The 23,349-nt window shown below is 43.1% G+C and overlaps 1 protein-coding gene across 1 annotated transcript in view; it reads right to left on the reverse strand.

Moving 5' to 3' along the window:
• LOC311101751 (amyloid protein-binding protein 2-like) overlaps positions 1–17,517 on the reverse strand; it is a 29,424-nt gene extending 11,907 nt beyond the window's left edge. The window contains exons 1-2 of the mRNA XM_084142934.1: positions 17,377–17,517; positions 884–972 (exon numbers count right to left, since the gene is read on the reverse strand). Coding sequence (XP_083999060.1) covers positions 884–972; positions 17,377–17,514 — 227 coding nt within the window. The 5' untranslated portion in view covers positions 17,515–17,517. The remainder of the gene's footprint in view (positions 1–883; positions 973–17,376) is intronic.
• Positions 17,518–23,349: the final 5,832 nt, after the last annotated feature.

The following is a 23,349-nucleotide window of genomic DNA, read 5'->3' on the forward strand; positions in this document are numbered from 1 at the left end:
TCTATATGTATTGCGATTCGATACTGTGATTTTATTTTGCGATTCGATGTTCCAAACATATTGCTGACCAGATGTCTGCTGCAGAGAGACGACAGGATGAGAAAATGGAAATCATGGAATTAAAGTGCTGAAAACATGTTGGCTCACTACTTAAATAGAAGATGGAGAACAAGCTATAAGATAACAAATACTGGAGTTTTGGGGTAGGTAAAACTGACTAGCGCTAGCTAACGCAAATTGTATTTGTTGTTTTTTACAAATCGTTACTTGGAGTCAAAGTATGGATACAATATCATCTAAAATAATATTGCGATATGTAACTGTTTCGATGTTTCCCCCCCCATCACTAGCGTAAACTGAAGGCCAGGCTGCAATTGCACCCACAGTCATGGGAGACAGGAGTTACCTTTCTAGGGGTGAGTAACACACACACACACACACTCATACCCATTAGAACACACACACACAGATTCATACCCATTAGAACACACACAAACGCACTTTCACTCCCTCTGTCTCACTCTCATTCTCTCTGGCAATTAACCACTCAGTCACTCCAGCCAGGCAGCATGCGTCTCAGCAGGTCACCTTTCCTCCACATCATGACGTCAGAGTGATGTTAAGCAGGCCAGGCCAGAGTGTGTGGGGCTGTCAAACTGCAGTGGCCTTAGGTAGGTCATGTCATCACCCTATTCCCTACATAGTGCACTACTTTTGAAAAGTAGTTCACTGTATAGGGAATAGGGTGCCATTTTAGGCGCAGACCTTGCTTCAGGGGCCGTTGGGGGGGGAACCACCTCGGAGACGACACAGTGGGAAGGAAACACTGATGTCTGTGTGCGGGGTTACTACCCATCTAGGCCTCAGTCCATTTGGTGCCTACCTTTTGTCAGAAGCTCGCAGAACTTTGGCAAAAACCTCCAGCTCACAGAACTCCCCTCCCAGCTGGCAGAGCTGGCCCTGTTGGTATAGCTGAGAGCAAGAGACAGAGAGAGAGAGGAGAGAGAAACCTTTTGAAACCTTCTCGAGTGCAATATTTACTGTTCTAATCTGTTGGGTCTTCTCACTTTTGTTTATTTCACTTGTTTTGGCAATGTAAACATATTTACCATGCCAATAAAGCCCCTTTGAATTGAATTGAGAGAGGAGAGGGATAGGGGGGGAGAGAGTGAAAGAGAGATAGATAGACAGAGAGAGGGGGAGGCAGGAAGAGAGGGGGAGGGAGAGAGCGAGAGAAAGAGAGAGTGTGAGATAGGGGGGGGGAGAGTGAGATGGGTGGAGGGGGAGTGAGGGCGGAGTGAGAGATTTTTATTGTTTTTTCACTTTTGTTTACTATCTACTTCACTTGCTTTGGCAATGTTAACATACGTTTCTCATGCCAATAAAGCCCCTAAACTGACCTCAACCCAGTCTCTTAGAGCGTTCAGTCAGTCCACTGACACCCCTATCAGATCACAGCAAAATCACACTCTACTTGAACAGAGCTATGCTCAAATCATGAGGCATCAAAGCCAAAGGAACTGAATAATATTAGGAAATGCTATAGATGGAAACAAAGTAGTGTCGAAACCTACCAAAAAACTATTAGGCAACAACAAATTCCATCCCTTCTAGACAATTTCCTGGACAAAATGTTGCAAAACTTGGCAGTAGAAAACCTAAACAGTACATTTGACCTCTCAGCTTCCCTATCAAATCAAAAAATGTAACCTAAGAAAAGTAACAACAGTGATAAATGGTTTGATGAAGAATGCAAAAACCTAAGAAAGAAATTGAGAAACCTATCCAACCAAAAACATAGAGACCCAGAAAACCTGAGCCTACGCCTTCACTATGGTGAATCACTCAAACAATACAGAAATACACTACGGAAAAAGGAACAGCACGTCAGAAATCAGCTCAATGTAGTTGAAGAATCCATAGAATCTAACCACTTCTGGGAAAATTGGAAAACACTAAACAAACAACACGAAGAGTTATCTATCCAAAACGGAGATGTATGGATAAACCACTTCTCCAATCTTTTTGGCTCTATAACAAAGAACAAACAGCAAAAACATATACATGATCAAATACAAACCTTAGAATCAACTATTAAAGACTACTGGAACCCACTGGATTCTCCAATTACATTGAATTAACTACAGGACAAAATACAAACCCTCCAACCCAAAAAGGCCTGTGGTGTTGATGGTATCCTCAATGAAATGATAAAATATACAGACCACAAATTCCAATTGTCTATCCTTAAACTCTTTAACATCATCCTCAGCTCTTCCCCAATATTTGGAACCAAGGACTGATCACTCCAATCCACAAAAGTGGAGACAAATTTGACCCCAATAACTACCGTGGGATATGCGTCAACAGCAACCTTGGGGAAATCCTATTATTAACAGCAGACTCGTACATTTCCTCACCAAATTACCGTACGACAGACCATGTATTCACCCTGCACACCCTAATTGACAAACAAAACAAAACAAAGGCATAGTCTTCTCATGCTTTGTTGATTGCAAAAAAGCTTTACAAAATGATGGAAAGCGGTGTTGGGGGAAAAACATTCAACATTATAAAATCTATGTACACAAACAAAAAGTGTGCGGTTAAAATTGGCAAAAAACACACACATTTCTTTCCACAGGGCCGGGGGGTGAGACAGGGATGCAGCTTAAGCCCCACCCTCTTCAACATATATATCAACGAATTGGCGAGGGCACTAGAACAGTCTGCAGCACCCGGCCTCACCCTACTAGAATCTGAAGTCAAATGTCTACTGTTTGCTGATGATCTGGTGCTTGTCACCAACCAAAGAGGGCCTTCAGCAGCACCTAGATCTTCTGCACAGATTCTGTCAGACCTGGGCCCTGACAGTAAATCTCAGTAAGACAAAAATAACAGTGTTCCAAAAAAGGTCCAGTTGCCAGGACCATAAATACAAATTCAATTTAGACACAGTTGCCCTAGAGCACACAAAAAAAACTATACCTTCCTCGGCCTAAACATCAGCGCCACAGGTAACTTCCACAAAGCTGTGAACTATCTGAGAGACAAGGCAAGAAGGGCCTTCTACACCATCAAAAGGAACATAAAATTTGACATACCAATTTGGATCTGGCTAAAAATACTTGAATCAGTTATAAAACCCCATTGCCCTTTATAGTTGTGAGGTCTGGGGTCCGCTCACCAACCAACAATTAACAAAATGGGACAAACACCAAATTGAGAGTCTACATGCAGAATTCTGCAAAAATATCATCAGTGTACAACGTAAAACACCAAATAATGCATGCAGAGCAGAATTAGGCCGATACCCGCTAATTATCAAAATCCAGAAAATAGCTGTTAAAACCACCTAAAAGGAAGTGATTCCCAAACAAAGCCATCACTTACAGAGAGATGAACCTGGAGAAGAGTCCCCTAAGCAAGCTGGTCCTGGGGCTCTGTTCACAAACAAACAGAGCCCCAGGATAGCAACACATTTAGACCCAACCAAATCATGAGAAAACAAAAAGATAATTACTTGACACATTGGAAAGAATTAACAAAAAAAACTGAGCAAACTAGAATACTAGAATGCTGCCTGAACGAGTCTGAATTTCAAGTATTTCTTTGAACAACCATAAGTTGTTTTTCAGAAGCTTTACCTTGTGGTTAGCTGTCTGTCTCTAGCCCTATAACTACTAGTATAGATCTACTGTGGTTAGCTGTCTGTCTCTAGCCCTATAACTACTAGTATAGATCTACTGTGGTTAGCTGTCTGTCTCTAGCCCTATAACTACTAGTATAGATCTACTGTGGTTAGCTGTCTGTCTCTAGCCCTATAACTACTAGTATAGATCTACTGTGGTTAGCTGTCTGTCTCTGGCCCTATAACTACTAGTATAGATCTACTGTGGTTAGCTGTCTGTCTCTAGCCCTATAACTACTAGTATAGATCTACTGTGGTTAGCTGTCTGTCTCTGGCCCTATAACTACTAGTATAGATCTACTGTGGTTAGCTGTCTGTCTCTGGCCCTATAACTACTAGTATAGATCTACTGTGGTTAGCTGTCTGTCTCTAGCCCTATAACTACTAGTATAGATCTACTGTGGTTAGCTGTCTGTCTCTAGCCCTATAACTACTAGTATAGATCTACTGTGGTTAGCTGTCTGTCTCTAGCCCTATAACTACTAGTATAGATCTACTGTGGTTAGCTGTCTGTCTCTAGCCCTATAACTACTAGTATAGATCTACTGTGGTTAGCTGTCTGTCTCTAGCCCTATAACTACTAGTATAGATCTACTGTGGTTAGCCGTCTGTCTCTAGCCCTATAACTACTAGTATATATCTACTGTGGTTAGCTGTCTGTCTCTAGCCCTATAACTACTAGTATAGATCTACTGTGGTTAGCTGTCTGTCTCTAGCCCTATAACTACTAGTATAGATCTACTGTGGTTAGCTGTCTGTCTCTAGCCCTATAACTACTAGTATAGATCTACTGTGGTTAGCTGTCTGTCTCTAGCCCTATAACTACTAGTATAGATCTACTGTGGTTAGCTGTCTGTCTCTAGCCCTATAACTACTAGTATAGATCTACTGTGGTTAGCTGTCTGTCTCTAGCCCTATAACTACTAGTATAGATCTACTGTGGTTAGCTGTCTGTCTCTAGCCCTATAACTACTAGTATAGATCTACTGTGGTTAGCTGTCTGTCTCTAGCCCTATAACTACTAGTATAGATCTACTGTGGTTAGCTGTCTGTCTCTAGCCCTATAACTACTAGTATAGATCTACTGTGGTTAGCTGTCTGTCTCTAGCCCTATAACTACTAGTATAGATCTACTGTGGTTAGCTGTCTGTCTCTAGCCCTATAACTACTAGTATAGATCTACTGTGGTTAGCTGTCTGTCTCTAGCCCTATAACTACTAGTATAGATCTACTGTGGTTAGCTGTCTGTCTCTAGCCCTATAACTACTAGTATAGATCTACTGTGGTTAGCTGTCTGTCTCTAGCCCTATAACTACTAGTATAGATCTACTGTGGTTAGCTGTCTGTCTCTAGCCCTATAACTACTAGTATAGATCTACTGTGGTTAGCTGTCTGTCTCTAGCCCTATAACTACTAGTATAGATCTACTGTGGTTAGCTGTCTGTCTCTAGCCCTATAACTACTAGTATAGATCTACTGTGGTTAGCTGTCTGTCTCTAGCCCTATAACTACTAGTATAGATCTACTGTGGTTAGCTGTCTGTCTCTAGCCCTATAACTACTAGTATAGATCTACTGTGGTTAGCTGTCTGTCTCTAGCCCTATAACTACTAGTATAGATCTACTGTGGTTAGCTGTCTGTCTCTAGCCCTATAACTACTAGTATATATCTACTGTGGTTAGCTGTCTGTCTCTAGCCCTATAACTACTAGTATAGATCTACTGTGGTTAGCTGTCTGTCTCTAGCCCTATAACTACTAGTATAGATCTACTGTGGTTAGCTGTCTGTCTCTAGCCCTATAACTACTAGTATATATCTACTGTGGTTAGCTGTCTGTCTCTAGCCCTATAACTACTAGTATAGATCTACTGTGGTTAGCTGTCTGTCTCTAGCCCTATAACTACTAGTATAGATCTACTGTGGTTAGCTGTCTGTCTCTAGCCCTATAACTACTAGTATAGATCTACTGTGGTTAGCTGTCTGTCTCTAGCCCTATAACTACTAGTATAGATCTACTGTGGTTAGCTGTCTGTCTCTAGCCCTATAACTACTAGTATAGATCTACTGTGGTTAGCTGTCTGTCTCTAGCCCTATAACTACTAGTATAGATCTACTGTGGTTAGCTGTCTGTCTCTAGCCCTATAACTACTAGTATAGATCTACTGTGGTTAGCTGTCTGTCTCTGGCCCTATAACTACTAGTATAGATCTACTGTGGTTAGCTGTCTGTCTCTAGCCCTATAACTACTAGTATAGATCTACTGTGGTTAGCTGTCTGTCTCTAGCCCTATAACTACTAGTATAGATCTACTGTGGTTAGCTGTCTGTCTCTAGCCCTATAACTACTAGTATAGATCTACTGTGGTTAGCTGTCTGTCTCTAGCCCTATAACTACTAGTATAGATCTACTGTGGTTAGCGGTCTGTCTCTAGCCCTATAACTACTAGTATAGATCTACTGTGGTTAGCTGTCTGTCTCTAGCCCTATAACTACTAGTATAGATCTACTGTGGTTAGCTGTCTGTCTCTAGCCCTATAACTACTAGTATAGATCTACTGTGGTTAGCCGTCTGTCTCTAGCCCTATAACTACTAGTATAGATCTACTGTGGTTAGCTGTCTGTCTCTAGCCCTATAACTACTAGTATAGATCTACTGTGGTTAGCTGTCTGTCTCTAGCCCTATAACTACTAGTATAGATCTACTGTGGTTAGCTGTCTGTCTCTAGCCCTATAACTACTAGTATAGATCTACTGTGGTTAGCTGTCTGTCTCTAGCCCTATAACTACTAGTATATATCTACTGTGGTTAGCTGTCTGTCTCTAGCCCTATAACTACTAGTATAGATCTACTGTGGTTAGCTGTCTGTCTCTAGCCCTATAACTACTAGTATAGATCTACTGTGGTTAGCTGTCTGTCTCTAGCCCTATAACTACTAGTATAGATCTACTGTGGTTAGCTGTCTGTCTCTAGCCCTACAACTACTAGTATAGATCTACTGTGGTTGGCTGTCTGTCTCTAGCCCTATAACTACTAGTATAGATCTACTGTGGTTAGCTGTCTGTCTCTAGTCCTATAACTACTAGTATAGATCTACTGTGGTTAGCCGTCTGTCTCTAGCCCTATAACTACTAGTATAGATCTACTGTGGTTAGCTGTCTGTCTCTAGCCCTATAACTACTAGTATAGATCTACTGTGGTTAGCTGTCTGTCTCTAGCCCTATAACTACTAGTATAGATCTACTGTGGTTAGCTGTCTGTCTCTAGCCCTATAACTACTAGTATAGATCTACTGTGGTTAGCTGTCTGTCTCTAGCCCTATAACTACTAGTATAGATCTACTGTGGTTAGCTGTCTGTCTCTAGCCCTATAACTACTAGTATAGATCTACTGTGGTTAGCTGTCTGTCTCTAGCCCTATAACTACTAGTATAGATCTACTGTGGTTAGCTGTCTGCCTCTAGCCCTATAACTACTAGTATAGATCTACTGTGGTTAGCTGTCTGTCTCTAGCCCTATAACTACTAGTATAGATCTACTGTGGTTAGCTGTCTGTCTCTAGCCCTATAACTACTAGTATAGATCTACTGTGGTTAGCTGTCTGTCTCTAGCCCTATAACTACTAGTATAGATCTCCTGTGGTTAGCTGTCTGTCTCTAGCCCTATAACTACTAGTATAGATCTCCTGTGGTTAGCTGTCTGTCTCTAGCCCTATAACTACTAGTATAGATCTACTGTGGTTAGCTGTCTGTCTCTAGCCCTATAACTACTAGTATAGATCTACTGTGGTTAGCTGTCTGTCTCTAGCCCTATAACTACTAGTATATATCTACTGTGGTTAGCTGTCTGTCTCTAGCCCTATAACTACTAGTATAGATCTACTGTGGTTAGCTGTCTGTCTCTAGCCCTATAACTACTAGTATAGATCTACTGTGGTTAGCTGTCTGTCTCTAGCCCTATAACTACTAGTATAGATCTACTGTGGTTAGCTGTCTGTCTCTAGCCCTATAACTACTAGTATAGATCTCCTGTGGTTAGCTGTCTGTCTCTAGCTCTATAACTACTAGTATAGATCTACTGTGGTTAGCTGTCTGTCTCTAGCCCTATAACTACTAGTATAGATCTACTGTGGTTAGCTGTCTGTCTCTAGCCCTATAACTACTAGTATAGATCTACTGTGGTTAGCTGTCTGTCTCTAGCCCTATAACTACTAGTATAGATCTCCTGTGGTTAGCTGTCTGTCTCTAGCCCTATTACTACTAGTATAGATCTACTGTGGTTAGCTGTCTGTCTCTAGCCCTATAACTACTAGTATAGATCTCCTGTGGTTAGCTGTCTGTCTCTAGCCCTATAACTACTAGTATAGATCTACCGTGGTTAGCTGTCTGTCTCTAGCCCTATAACTACTAGTATAGATCTACTGTGGTTAGCTGTCTGTCTCTAGCCCTATAACTACTAGTATAGATCTACTGTGGTTAGCTGTCTGTCTCTAGCCCTATTACTACTAGTATAGATCTACTGTGGTTAGCTGTCTGTCTCTAGCCCTATAACTACTAGTATAGATCTCCTGTGGTTAGCTGTCTGTCTCTAGCCCTATAACTACTAGTATAGATCTACTGTGGTTAGCTGTCTGTCTCTAGCCCTATAACTACTAGTATAGATCTACTGTGGTTAGCTGTCTGTCTCTAGCCCTATAACTACTAGTATAGATCTACTGTGGTTAGCTGTCTGTCTCTAGCCCTATAACTACTAGTATAGATCTACTGTGGTTAGCTGTCTGTCTCTAGCCCTATAACTACTAGTATAGATCTCCTGTGGTTAGCTGTCTGCCTCTAGCCCTATAACTACTAGTATAGATCTACTGTGGTTAGCTGTCTGTCTCTAGCCCTATAACTACTAGTATAGATCTACTGTGGTTAGCTGTCTGTCTCTGGCCCTATAACTACTAGTATAGATCTAATGTGGTTAGCTGTCTGTCTCTAGCCCTATAACTACTAGTATAGATCTACTGTGGTTAGCTGTCTGTCTCTGGCCCTATAACTACTAGTATAGATCTACTGTGGTTAGCTGTCTGTCTCTAGCCCTATAACTACTAGTATAGATCTACTGTGGTTAGCTGTCTGTCTCTAGCCCTATAACTACTAGTATAGATCTACTGTGGTTAGCTGTCTGTCTCTAGCCCTATAACTACTAGTATAGATCTACTGTGGTTAGCTGTCTGTCTCTAGCCCTATAACTACTAGTATAGATCTACTGTGGTTAGCTGTCTGTCTCTAGCCCTATAACTACTAGTATAGATCTACTGTGGTTAGCCGTCTGTCTCTAGCCCTATAACTACTAGTATAGATCTACTGTGGTTAGCTGTCTGTCTCTAGCCCTATAACTACTAGTATAGATCTACTGTGGTTAGCTGTCTGTCTCTAGCCCTATAACTACTAGTATAGATCTCCTGTGGTTAGCTGTCTGTCTCTAGCCCTATAACTACTAGTATAGATCTACTGTGGTTAGCTGTCTGTCTCTAGTCCTATAACTACTAGTATATATCTACTGTGGTTAGCTGTCTGTCTCTAGCCCTATAACTACTAGTATAGATCTACTGTGGTTAGCTGTCTGTCTCTAGCCCTATAACTACTAGTATAGATCTACTGTGGTTAGCTGTCTGTCTCTAGCCCTATAACTACTAGTATAGATCTACTGTGGTTAGCTGTCTGTCTCTAGCCCTATAACTACTAGTATAGATCTACTGTGGTTAGCCGTCTGTCTCTAGCCCTATAACTACTAGTATAGATCTACTGTGGTTAGCTGTCTGTCTCTAGCCCTATAACTACTAGTATAGATCTACTGTGGTTAGCTGTCTGTCTCTAGTCCTATAACTACTAGTATAGATCTACTGTGGTTAGCTGTCTGTCTCTAGCCCTATAACTACTAGTATAGATCTACTGTGGTTAGCTGTCTGTCTCTAGCCCTATAACTACTAGTATAGATCTACTGTGGTTAGCTGTCTGTCTCTAGCCCTATAACTACTAGTATAGATCTACTGTGGTTAGCTGTCTGTCTCTAGCCCTATAACTACTAGTATAGATCTACTGTGGTTAGCTGTCTGTCTCTAGCCCTATAACTACTAGTATAGATCTACTGTGGTTAGCTGTCTGTCTCTAGCCCTATAACTACTAGTATAGATCTACTGTGGTTAGCTGTCTGTCTCTAGCCCTATAACTACTAGTATAGATCTACTGTGGTTAGCCGTCTGTCTCTAGCCCTATAACTACTAGTATAGATCTACTGTGGTTAGCTGTCTGTCTCTAGCCCTATTACTACTAGTATAGATCTACTGTGGTTAGCTGTCTGTCTCTAGCCCTATAACTACTAGTATAGATCTACTGTGGTTAGCTGTCTGTCTCTAGCCCTATAACTACTAGTATAGATCTACTGTGGTTAGCTGTCTGTCTCTAGCCCTATAACTACTAGTATAGATCTACTGTGGTTAGCTGTCTGTCTCTAGCCCTATAACTACTAGTATAGATCTACTGTGGTTAGCTGTCTGTCTCTAGCCCTATAACTACTAGTATAGATCTACTGTGGTTAGCTGTCTGTCTCTAGCCCTATAACTACTAGTATAGATCTACTGTGGTTAGCTGTCTGTCTCTAGCCCTATAACTACTAGTATAGATCTACTGTGGTTAGCTGTCTGTCTCTAGCCCTATAACTACTAGTATATATCTACTGTGGTTAGCTGTCTGTCTCTAGCCCTATAACTACTAGTATAGATCTACTGTGGTTAGCTGTCTGTCTCTAGCCCTATAACTACTAGTATAGATCTACTGTGGTTAGCTGTCTGTCTCTAGCCCTATAACTACTAGTATAGATCTACTGTGGTTAGCTGTCTGTCTCTAGCCCTATAACTACTAGTATAGATCTACTGTGGTTAGCCGTCTGTCTCTAGCCCTATAACTACTAGTATAGATCTACTGTGGTTAGCTGTCTGTCTCTAGCCCTATAACTACTAGTATAGATCTACTGTGGTTAGCTGTCTGTCTCTAGCCCTATAACTACTAGTATAGATCTACTGTGGTTAGCTGTCTGTCTCTAGCCCTATAACTACTAGTATAGATCTACTGTGGTTAGCGGTCTGTCTCTAGCCCTATAACTACTAGTATAGATCTACTGTGGTTAGCTGTCTGTCTCTAGCCCTATAACTACTAGTATAGATCTACTGTGGTTAGCTGTCTGTCTCTAGCCCTATAACTACTAGTATAGATCTACTGTGGTTAGCTGTCTGTCTCTAGCCCTATAACTACTAGTATAGATCTACTGTGGTTAGCTGTCTGTCTCTAGCCCTATAACTACTAGTATAGATCTACTGTGGTTAGCTGTCTGTCTCTAGCCCTATAACTACTAGTATAGATCTACTGTGGTTAGCTGTCTGTCTCTAGTCCTATAACTACTAGTATAGATCTACTGTGGTTAGCTGTCTGTCTCTAGTCCTATAACTACTAGTATAGATCTACTGTGGTTAGCTGTCTGTCTCTAGTCCTATAACTACTAGTATAGATCTACTGTGGTTAGCTGTCTGTCTCTAGCCCTATAACTACTAGTATAGATCTACTGTGGTTAGCTGTCTGTCTCTAGCCCTATAACTACTAGTATAGATCTACTGTGGTTAGCTGTCTGTCTCTAGCCCTATAACTACTAGTATAGATCTACTGCTCCCGTACTTCCTGGTTTGCGTCCCAAATGGCACTGTGTACAAAGCATTTGGAACACCTGCCCTTTCCATGACAGACTGACCAGGTGAAAGCTATGAACCCTTATGTCACTTTTTAAATCCACTTCAATCAGTGTAGACAAAATCTCTGGACGGATACACTTTTACGCCTGCTACGTTAGGTTAGATACACACAGACCGCATGAGAGAGGAATGTACACAGACAGTTGGTGAAAGTGTACCTGATCTACATTGAAGAACTAGTCAAATGGATTTTGTCAAACAGCTCTGCAGCACACTTAGGCAGGCTAGCTAAATAGGATGACTAAAGACAGTACAGTATTGGGAGCACATAATGTTAGATGGCCTGGCTGGCTGTCGGACTGCTACTAATTGAGCAGAGATTAGATGGTTACTTTAAGGCAGGGCTCTCCAACCCTGTTCCTGGAGAGCTACCGTCCTGTAGGTTTTAACTCCAACCCTGTTCCTGGAGAGCTACCGTCCTGTAGGTTTTAACTCCAACCCTGTTCCTGGAGAGCTACCGTCCTGTAGGTTTTCACTCCAACCCTGTTCCTGGAGAGCCACCGTCCTGTAGGTTTTCACTCCAACCCTGTTCCTGGAGAGCTACCGTCCTGTAGGTTTTCACTCCAACCCTGTTCCTGGAGAGCTACCGTCCTGTAGGTTTTCACTCCAACCCTGTTCCTGGAGAGCCACCGTCCTGTAGGTTTTCACTCCAACCCTGTTCCTGGAGAGCTACCGTCCTGTAGGTTTTCACTCCAACCCTGTTCCTGGAGAGCTACCGTCCTGTAGGTTTTCACTCCAACCCTGTTCCTGGAGAGCCACCGTCCTGTAGGTTCATTCCAGCCCTAATCTAGCACACCTGATTCAAATAATTAGCAGGTTGATAAGATGAATCAGGTTAGTAACACCTGGGGTTGGAGCGAAAACCTACAGGAGGGTAGCTCTCCAGGAACTGGGTTGGAGACCCCTGCTTTAAAGAATCAAAAAGAATAAAGTCATCAAATAAAAACTAAGTAATATACACAACTGAAATATTTAATTATTTCATAGTTATTTTCCTATTGATGTTTACCCAATGTGGACCTGACAAAGACAATGGAATATTTTCAATGTTTTGGGCTTTGGAATTTCCATTAAAAAGCTCTAAAATCATTGTAATGTCAAAAATGATAGAAAACCAAAAACCGTGATTCTTTTTTTTTTAATAATCTAACCGAACCTGAACAGACCTCAAAAATAACTAAATCGCTCAGCACTACAAGACAGCGGTTGTGAAATCTCTCTGACAGATACTCACTTACAGGATTCTTGTTTGTCAAAGTTACAAAACTCTTAATACGGGGCCATTTTCCCCCAGACACAGATGAAGCCTAAAGCTAGCCCTGGACCAAAAATAATTTTCTCTGGAGATTCTCCGTTGAGCTTTCTTTTTAACCAGAGACTAGGCTTTCTCTGTGTCTGAGAAACCACCCCTAAAATCGGAGAAATTTCAAGTAGGCCTACATAGTAAAAGATAGCCTACACTCTGATGTAGTCAAATAGTGAAGACCGATCTCTCCCTCATCATGATGGACTGGTGAAATCAGCATACAATGCCCCACTTGTGCCTCGAATATGACTTTAAAAAAACACACTACTTCTGGGATAACTAGGCCCAGTCCAGGGTTACTCCAAAGGGCACCCTTTTCCATATATAGTGGCCCATAAGGATCTGGTCAAAAGTAGTGCACTATATAGGGAATAGGGTGCCATTTGGGACACAGACACTGCCCGCCCGCAGCAAACAAATCCATGTCCCAAATGGCACCCTATTCCCTATATAGTGCACTACTTTTGCCCTGGTCAAAACTTCTGCACTATATAGGGAATAGGGTGCAATTTGGCACAGTCTCACAGAGGTTCAAACAAAGCGAATGGCTGATGTCTGGCATGTCATCAAAATGTGCTGAGCTGGAAGCTGGTATTCCACACAGACTACAGCCAAAGATGATCTATTATACTGACAAGATGGTCAACTGACCGCTCTAACAATATAAATAAATGTCTGCAAAGGCGAAAGGCACGTGGGAGGCGGTGCGATCAGGTGGGAACATTCTAGCCAATTATCTTTTGTAGAAAACATATCAATACACTCGTAACAACCTAACTATTATCTAACTTTTATTTGATCAAATAAGATTCACTTATCAAAATAGCAATTCACTTTTATCTTGTCCAAATTCAACACCCCCCATTCATTGCCCCCCCATACAAAACCAAGTCTGCTTAATCTGCACGGTCAGATTTTGGGCGGAGTCGACAACTCGCTTTGCCTCTTCCTCTCTGCTACAGCCCAGTGACTGAGCTTGACTCTCACACCCTCTCAAAGCACTAAAAAGAAGTTGAAATGCAAGTTTTTGTGGCAAAGTAGCACAGCATATCAAATCAAATCAAATGCTATTGGTCACATACAAATATATTTAGCAGATGTTATTGCAGGTGTAGCGAAATGCTTGTAAATATCATGTTTACTATGAAAATATAGGCTATTCTAAGAACATTACAAACATAGCCTTTGTAGGTACACAATAGAGCAGTTTGTCCCCATACCATTCATTAGGTAGGGGCTAGGATGAGTGTCCCTGAGAAAAACACTCCACTGTGACGATTAAGAATGAACCACTAAATCTAACTTTAATTTCCAGGGGGGCAGGGGCAGACTTAGTGATTTGGAGGCCCCAGGCAGAGCTCCCCCCTTTTCATCTGATTGTCAAACAAATCAATTCAAAAGCTAGGTTACCTTCGCACGTTCATCCAAAAATAATTCCATCATCCGAACAGGTGCACTCAGCACCTGCCAACTTTCCTTCAATTGAAACACCTGACCGGAGAAAGCATGCGAGCGAAACAGCGCCCCTCTGTCTTACTAGATCTAGCCCATGTATCTGATGTTGTCTGGTCAAAAAGAGTATGAATTGCCCAAGTCTTTTTGAGAAGGGTGCAATTGCGGCCTGCAATTAAGGGCGTTCCTGCATTTGCAGGAACCCCTCTTTATACTTCTATTGGTCCATTTTAAGCTAGGACAGGCGGGAGGCGGGGGTGCTCCAGTGCAGTAGGTGGCGTTAATGCACTATAATGTTTAATGACAGCTGCCGATAAACCCCACAGAAGAAAGGGGCGGGGACGACAACGGTAGCTAGCTAGCCATACACCAATAGACAGAGACTTTCGTCCCCCGCCTGTCGGGCACGGTTTTCCCGCAGTTCTGCTAACGACGGCGAGGGCAGGTATTCGGCAGGCGGGAGCGAAGGACACTGTGTGCTAGCTTAACCAGCTAGTCCGGTACACAGCAGGCGGGTCTCCCACCGGTAGACAGTGTCCTTCGCCCCCTGCCTATCGGGCACGGTTTCTTCAGTACACAGCAGACGGAGGCGACATCGTGTGCTAGCTGGCTTACTAGCACATAGTGTCGCTAACAAGCTACCTAGGTAGCTAGCACATAGTGTCGCCCCAGGCTCCTGTATGCTGTGTTAGCAGGGGCGACCGGTAGACTGTGTCCTTCGCCCCCGCCTGTCTGGCACTATTTTCCCGCAGTTCTGTTAACGACGGTGGGTGCAGGTGTTCAGCAGGCGGGAGCGAAGGACACCGTCTACCGGTTTCGCACCCGCTAACTAGAAAGATGAGGGGCGGGGAAAAAACGTTGATAATACCTTTAATTCCGTTTTGACCCACATTCAAAAAGTGTCACAAGCAGGAACCAATGGGATGCCCACATGCAGGAACGCCCCGAATTGCAGGCTGCAGTTGCACACTATTGCTCTTTTTGTCCAGACAGCATCAGATACAGTGTACATGGGCTACACATACAGTACATTCTGAAAGTATTCAGACCCCTTGACTTTTTCCACATTTTGTTACGTTACAGCCTTATTCTACAATTGATTGAATCGTTGTTTCCCCTCAATCTACACACAATACCCCATATTGACAAAGCGAAAACAGGTTTTTTGAATTTTTTGTAAAATGTATTAAAAAACAGAAATACCTTATTTACATAAGTATTCAGACCATTTACTATGACACTCGAAATTGAGCTCAGGTGCATCCTGTTTCCATTGATCATCCTTCAGATGTTTCTACAACTTGATTGGAGTCCACCTGTGGTCAATTCAATTGATTGGACATGATTTGGAAAGGCACACACCGGTCTATATAAGGTCCCACAGTTGACAGTGCATGTCAGAGCAAAAACCAAGCCATGAGGTCGAAGGAATTGTCCGTAGAGCTCCGAGACAGGATTGTGTCGAGGCACAGATCTGGGAAAGGGTACCAAAAAATGTAAGCAGCATTGAAGGTCCCGACGAACACAGTGGCCTGCATCATTCTTATATGGAAGAAGTTTGGAACCACCAAGACTCTTCTTAGAGCTGGCCACCTAGCCAAATTGAGCAATCGGGGGAGAAGGACCTTGGTCAGGGAGGTGACCAAGAACCCGATGGTCACTGACAGAGCTCCAGAGTTCCTCTGTGGAGATGGTAGAACTTTCCAGAAGGACAACCATCTCTGCAGTACTCCACCAATCAGGCCTTATGGTAGAGTGGCCAGACGGAAGCGACTCCTCAGTGAAAGGCACATGACAGCCTGCTTGGAGTTTGCCAAAAGGCACCTAAAGGATTCTGACCATGAGAAACAAGATTGAACTCTTTGGCCTGAATGCCAAGTGCCACGTCTGGAGGAAACCTGGCACCAACGGAGCAAAGTACAGAGAGATCCTTGATGAAAACCTGCTCCAGAGCACTCAGAACTTCAGACTGTGGCGAAGGTTCACCTTCCAACAGGACAACGACCCTAAGCACACAGCCAAGACAATGCACGAGTGGCTTCGGGACTAGTCTCTGAATGTCCTTGAGTGGCCCAGCCAGAGCCCAGACTTGAACCTGATCGATAATCTCTGGAGACCTGAAAATAGCTGTGCAGCCGACGCTCCCCATCCAACCTGACAGAGCTTGAGAGGATCTGCAGAGAAGAATGGGAGAAACACCAAATACAGGTGTGCCAAGCTTGTAGCGTCATACCCAAGAAGACTCGAGGCTGTAATCGCTGCCAAAGGTGCTTCAACAAAGTACTGAGTAAAGGGTCTGAATACTTACATATTTAGCAAACATTTCTAAAAACCTGTTTTTGCTTTGTCATTATGGGGTATTGTGTGTAGATTGATGCGGGGGGAATAACAAAAAAAAACTATAATACATTTTAGAATAAGGCTGTAATTTAACAAAATGTTGAAAAAGTCGAGGGGTCTGAATACTTCCTAAATGCACTGTACATGTCCTCTGCCTCCACGAAGATGGCAGTATTAGCAGCACCTGTCTTTTTACTCAAGAAATGCGTTAACTTTGGTAATTTTCAGTTAAAATTCTGTTTTATTTTTTCTGCCACGCTCTGAAAGCACCTCATCGCTGCAGCTTAATTTCAATGTAAGTCACGTTTGCAATCATATTGTATTTAATAATGCACGGCAACTCTGTCAGTGACACTAGGTCATTAATTATTATGAACCAGTCCGTGTGCGATTAATGACATTTGTGCCAACTACTATGAGAAATGTTGATTAATTTACATCATTTAGCAGACGCTCTTATCCAGAGCGATTATATTAATATTATGAAATGATTGATCTATTATGAAGTATTATATTTGGCTGTATTTGTTTTTCAACAATGTGGCCTCATTACCTGAACACACAGACTTTGTTGCTGCTGCTGAACGAAATAAAATTGTGAAAACACTTCAGCTAGCAAAGTTCTTAATTTGACAAAATATGCAGCATAATGTCTGTCTGCTAGCAAGCTATTTAGAGTAAACAACTAGCGAGATAATGTTAGCTAGCTAGGCACAATAACAAGCAAGAAACTGAGCTAACTAACGGTAGCTAGCTAAAATCACAAGACTAACTAGCTAAAGTTTGGCGTGACAGTCCTTACCTTATAGTACACATCAAACTGTATATTTTCAGGAAGGGAGCGTATGTCCCTTCGAGATCGACTGTAGTTGTCCACCACTGCAGATATAGCAGTGTTGTACAGGGTTTCAGGGATCCATTCTAGCTCCACCGCCGCCATATTGTTTTCCTTCTTCAGCAACAAACCCCTTCAAACCACAGAACAACGAGACAGATATTTCACCGGATGTATAAATGAGAAGCATCCGCTTTCGTTTCCACTCACAAATATGGTAGTGAGAGGAAGCCCAGTGGCTGGAAGTTGGAGATGTTGGAAGGAGACTCTGGCCGACATTCTGCTAATTTTCTCATCGATGAAACATTTGATCTCAATACCGTTTTCTGTCCCCAAAACTAGAATCTGTTACGAACAGAGTGAACTAAGTTTTGTAGACTTTACCCTTTGTCAAAGTTTTAAAAAATTGCGTTGTTTAGAAAGCGTGCAAAACCAAATGAGTTATTGCACACGCGCAATTCAGAGTAGGCGTTCCCTAACGGAAAAATGCAAATGTCTACTAGAACGCGCTAATAGGATCTCGCTAGCTCGTGCTTAGCTCTGCCCACCTCCTTGCTTGTTCCCATTTGGAAACGACAGGCTGTGGTCTATCTTGGTTTAGTTAAAACATCTTTGTTACAACTCTCACTACATACCCTTCACTCCCTAACTGGGGTAAAAACACTTTCTCGGCAACTCCTCATACACCCTTTAGCTTCAGCTCAGAGGAAAACAGAGATCGATTCAAGGGGATTGCACAAAAACAACCACTGGCTGTCACAATCCCATGTTTTGTCCCTCATCCCAGATCATTTGCAAGACAACCTCTCTACTGCGCTCGCTCTCTGCTCCCGACCAATGAGGGGGTTCGATTAATCTCGCCCGTGCATGCGTGTTTTGCATGGCTAAAAGTTGATTGCATTCGATTTAGAACTGGGCTGCTTCCTGGCGTGAGCCAGGTGTCCAGCTCTGTCCGATGGTGAAGTCGGCTCAAAACAAAAGTTACGTAATTAAGCACGTGTAGTAATGAGTAGGGTTTTGTGTTTTCACATGCAAAGTGATAGTTTTTTTATAGAAACGCTTTAGCTGACTTCCCAATTAAAACTAGTTAGAAAATTCAAACTTTTATTTTATGCTAAAGAGATGTATGTTTCTGGACGATGCACCATGCTGCCTTGTTGACAACATGACAGTGCGGCGCAGATTACTGTTGACGTCTAGAACCAGCGCCCTGCGGCTCAGCATAATCGAATCCGCCCAAAAACTTTATACAAAACTCCCGACCAATGACTTTATTGCGCAATGGGTGATATATTTTTTGTAACTTGCCTGCGGTTGCCACCTTCTGTCTGGTACTGCTACAGACACAGGTATCGTTGGTAGAGGACAGGTATAATACAGTATCGTTGGTAGAGGACAGGTATAATACAGTATCGTTGGTAGAGGACAGGTATAATACAGTATTGTTGGTACAGGACAGGTATAATACAGTATCGTTGGTACAGGACAGGTATAATACAGTATCGTTGGTAGAGGACAGGTATAATACAGTATCGTTGGTAGAGGACAGGTATAATACAGTATCGTTGGTAGAGGACAGGTATAATACAGTATCGTTGGTAGAGGACAGGTATAATACAGTATTGTTGGTAGAGGACAGGTATAATACAGTATCGTTGGTAGAGGACAGGTATAATACAGTATCGTTGGTACAGATTAGGTGGCGTTCCAGGTTGACTTTTTTTGCAGTCTCGCCGGTCATTAGGAATAGGGTGCCATTCGTGACGTACATACGCTTTCTTCTGGGACAGTTTAATGTCCTGAGTTTGTGGGTGATATGTACACTACCATTCAAAAGTTTAGCAATGTCCTTATTTTCCATGAAAACATACATGAAATGAGTTTTAATAGGAAATATAGGAAAATGCATAGGAAATGTAGTCATTAGGTTAGAAAAAATGATTTTTAATTGAAATAATAATTGTGTCCTTCAAACTTTGCTTTTGTCAAAGAATCCTCCATTTGCAGCAATTACAGCCTTGCAGACCTTTGGCATTCTAGTTGTTGAGGTAATCTGAAGAGATTTCACCCCATGCTTCCTGAAGCACCTCCCACAAATTGAATTGGCTTGATGGGCACTTTTTTAGCAGACGCTCTTATCCAGAGCAACTTACAGGAGCAATTAGGGTTAAGTGCCTTGCTCAAGGGCACATCGACAGATTTTTCACCTAGTCGGCTCGGGGATTAGAACCAGCGACCTTTCGGTTACTGGCACAACGCTCTTAACCACTAAGCTACCTTCCGCCCCACAACAGCTCAATAGAGTTGAGATCTGGTGACTATGCTGGCCACTCCATTATAGACAGAATACCAGCTGACTGCTTCTTCCCTAAATAGTTATTGCATAGTTTGGAGCTGTGCTTTTGGTCATTGTCCTGTTGTAGTAGAAAATTGGGTCCAATCAAGCGCCGTCCATAGGGTATGGCATGGCGTTACAAAATGGAGTGATAGCCTCCCTTCTTCAAGATCCCTTTTACCCTGTACAAATCTCCCACTTTACCACTATCAAAGCACCCCCAGACCATCACATTGCCTCCACCACGCTTGACAGATGGCATCAAGCACTCCTCCAGAATCTTTTCATTTGGTCTGCGTCTCACAAATGTTCTTCTTTGTGATCCGAACACCTCAAACTTCAATTCGTCTGTCCATAACACTTTTTTCCAATCTTCCTCTGTCCAGTGTCTGTGTTCTTTTGCCAATCTTAAACTCTTCTTTTTATTGGCCAGTCTGAGATATGGCTTTTTCTTTGCAACTCTGCCTAGAAGGTCAGCATCGCCTCTTCACTGTTGACGTTGAGACTGGTGTTTTGTGGGTACTATTTAATGAAGCTGCCAGTTGAGGACCTGTGAGGCGTCTGTTTCTCAAACTAGACACAAATGTATTTGTCCTCTTGCTCAGTTGTGCACCGGGGCCTCCCACTCCTCTTTCTATTCTGGTTAGAGCCAGTTTGCGCTGTTCTGTGAAGGGAGTAGTACACAGCGTTGTATGAGATCTTCAGTTTCTTGGCAATTCCTCGCATGGAATAGCCTTCATTTCTCAGAACAAGAATAGAAGAAGAGAGTTATTTGTTTCTGGCCATTTTGAGCCTGTAATCGAACCCACAATTGCTGATGCTCCAGATTATTTTTTTTATTTTTTATTTATTTATTTCACCTTTATTTAACCAGGTAAGCCAGTTGAGAACAGGTTCTCATTTACAACTGCGACCTGGCCAAGATAAAGCAAAGCAGTGCAATAAAAACAACACAGAGTTACATATGGGGTAAAAAAACATCAAGTCAAAAATACAACAGAAAATACACTGCTCAAAAAAATAAAGGGAACACTTAAACAACACAATGTAACTCCAAGTCAATCACACTTCTGTGAAATCAAACTGTCCACTTAGGAAGCAACACTGATTAACAATAAATTTCACATGCTGTTGTGCAAATGGAATAGACAACAGGTGGAAATTATAGGCAATTAGCAAGACACCCCCAATAAAGAAGTGGTTCTGCAGGTGGTGACCACAGACCACTTCTCAGTTCCTATGCTTCCTGGCTGATGTTTTGGTCACTTTTGAATGCTGCCGGTGCTTTCACTCTAGTGGTAGCATGAGACGGAGTCTACAACCCACACAAGTGGCTCAGGTAGTGCAGCTCATCCAGGATGGCACATCAATGCGAGCTGTGGTGAGAAGGTTTGCTGTGTCTGTCAGCATAGTGTCCAGAGCATGGAGGCGCTACCAGGAGACAGGCCAGTACATCAGGAGACGTGGAGGAGGCCGTAGGAGGGCAACAACCCAGCAGCAGGACCGCTACCTCCGCCTTTGTGCAAGAAGGAGCAGGAGGAGCACTGCCAGAGCCCTGCAAAATGACCTCCAGCAGGCCACAAATGTGCATGTGTCTGCTCAAACGGTCAGAAACAGACTCCATGAGGGTGGTATGAGGGCCCGACATCCACAGGTGGGGGTTGTGCTTACAGCCCAACACCGTGCAGGACGTTTGGCATTTGCCAGAGAACACCAAGATTGGCAAATTCGCCACTGGCGCCCTGTGCTCTTCACAGATGAAAGCAGGTTCACACTGAGCACATGTGACAGACGTGACAGAGTCTGGAGACGCCGTGGAGAACGTTCTGCTGCCTGCAACATCCTCCAGCATGACCGGTTTGGCGGTGGGTCAGTCATGGTGTGGGGTGGCATTTCTTTGGGGGGCCGCACAGCCCTCCATGTGCTCGCCAGAGGTAGCCTGACTGCCATTAGGTACCGAGATGAGATCCTCAGACCCCTTGTGAGACCATATGCTGGTGCGGTTGGCCCTGGGTTCCTCCTAATGCAAGACAATGCTAGACCTCATGTGGCTGGAGTGTGTCAGCAGTTCCTGCAAGAGGAAGGCATTGATGCTATGGACTGGCCCGCCCGTTCCCCAGACCTGAATCCAATTGAGCACATCTGGGACATCATGTCTCGCTCCATCCACCAACGCCACGTTGCACCACAGACTGTCCAGGAGTTGGCGGATGCTTTAGTCCAGGTCTGGGAGGAGATCCCTCAGGAGACCATCCGCCACCTCCTCAGGAGCATGCCCAGGCGTTGTAGGGAGGTCATACAGGCACGTGGAGGCCACACACACTACTGAGCCTAATTTTGACTTGTTTTAAGGACATTACATCAAAGTTGGATCAGCCTGTAGTGTGGTTTTCCACTTTAATTTTGAGGGTGACTCCAAATCCAGACCTCCATGGGTTGATACATTTGATTTCCATTGATAATTTTTGTGTGATTTTGTTGTCAGCACATTCAACTATGTAAAGAAAAAAGTATTTAATAAGATTATTTCATTCATTCAGATCTAGGATGTGTTGTTTAAGTGTTCCCTTTATTTTTTTGAGCAGTGTATATATACAGTGTGTGCAAATGTAGCAAGTTATGGAGGTAAGGCAATAAATAGGCTATAGTGCAAAATAATTACAATAGTATTAACACTGGAATGCTAGATGTGCAAGAGATTATGTGCAAATAGAGATACTGGGGTGCAAAAGAGCAAAATAAATAACAATATAGGGATGAGGTAGTTGGGTGGGCTAATTTCAGATGGGCTGTGTACAGGTGCAGTGATTGGTAAGGTGCTCTGACAACTGATGCTTAAAGTTATTGAGGGAGATAAGAGTCTCCAGCTTCAGAGATTTTTGCAATTCGTTCCAGTCATTGGCAGCAGAGAACTGGAAGGAATGGCGGCCAAAGGAGGTGTTGGCTTTGGGAATGACCAGTGAGATATACCTGCTGGAGCGCAGACTACGGGTGGGTGCTGCTATGGTGACCAATGAGCTAAGATAAGGCGGGGATTTGCCTAGCAGTGATTTATAGATGGCCTGGAGCCAGTGGGTTTGACGACGAACATGTAGTGAGGACCAGCCAACAAGAGCGTACAGGTCACAGTGGTGGGTAGTGTATGGGGCTTTGGAGACAAAACGGATGGCACTGTGATAGACTACATCCAATTTGCTGAGTAGAGTGTTGGAGGCTATTTTGTAAATGACATCGCCAAAGTCAAGGATCGGTAGGATAGTCAGTTTTACGAGGGCATGTTTGGCAGCATGAGTGAAGGAGGCTTTGTTGCGAAATAGGAAGCCGATTCTAGATTTAACTTTGGATTGGAGATTCTTTATGTGAGTCTGGAAGGAGAGTTTACAGTCTAACCAGACACCTAGGTATTTGTAGTTGTCCACATACTCTAGGTCAGACCCGTCGAGAGTGGTGATTCTAGTCGGGTGGGCGGGTGCCAGCAGCGTTCGATTGAAAAGCATGCATTTAGTTTTACTAGTGTTTAAGAGCAGTTGGAGGCTACTGAAGGAGTGTTGTATGGCATTGAAGCTCGTTTGGAGGTTTGTTAACACAGTGTCCAATGAAGGGCC

The sequence above is a fragment of the Coregonus lavaretus genome (genome assembly GCF_964263955.1).
Source record: "Coregonus lavaretus genome assembly, chromosome: 26".
In the NCBI taxonomy this organism is placed as follows: Eukaryota; Metazoa; Chordata; class Actinopteri; order Salmoniformes; family Salmonidae; genus Coregonus; species Coregonus lavaretus.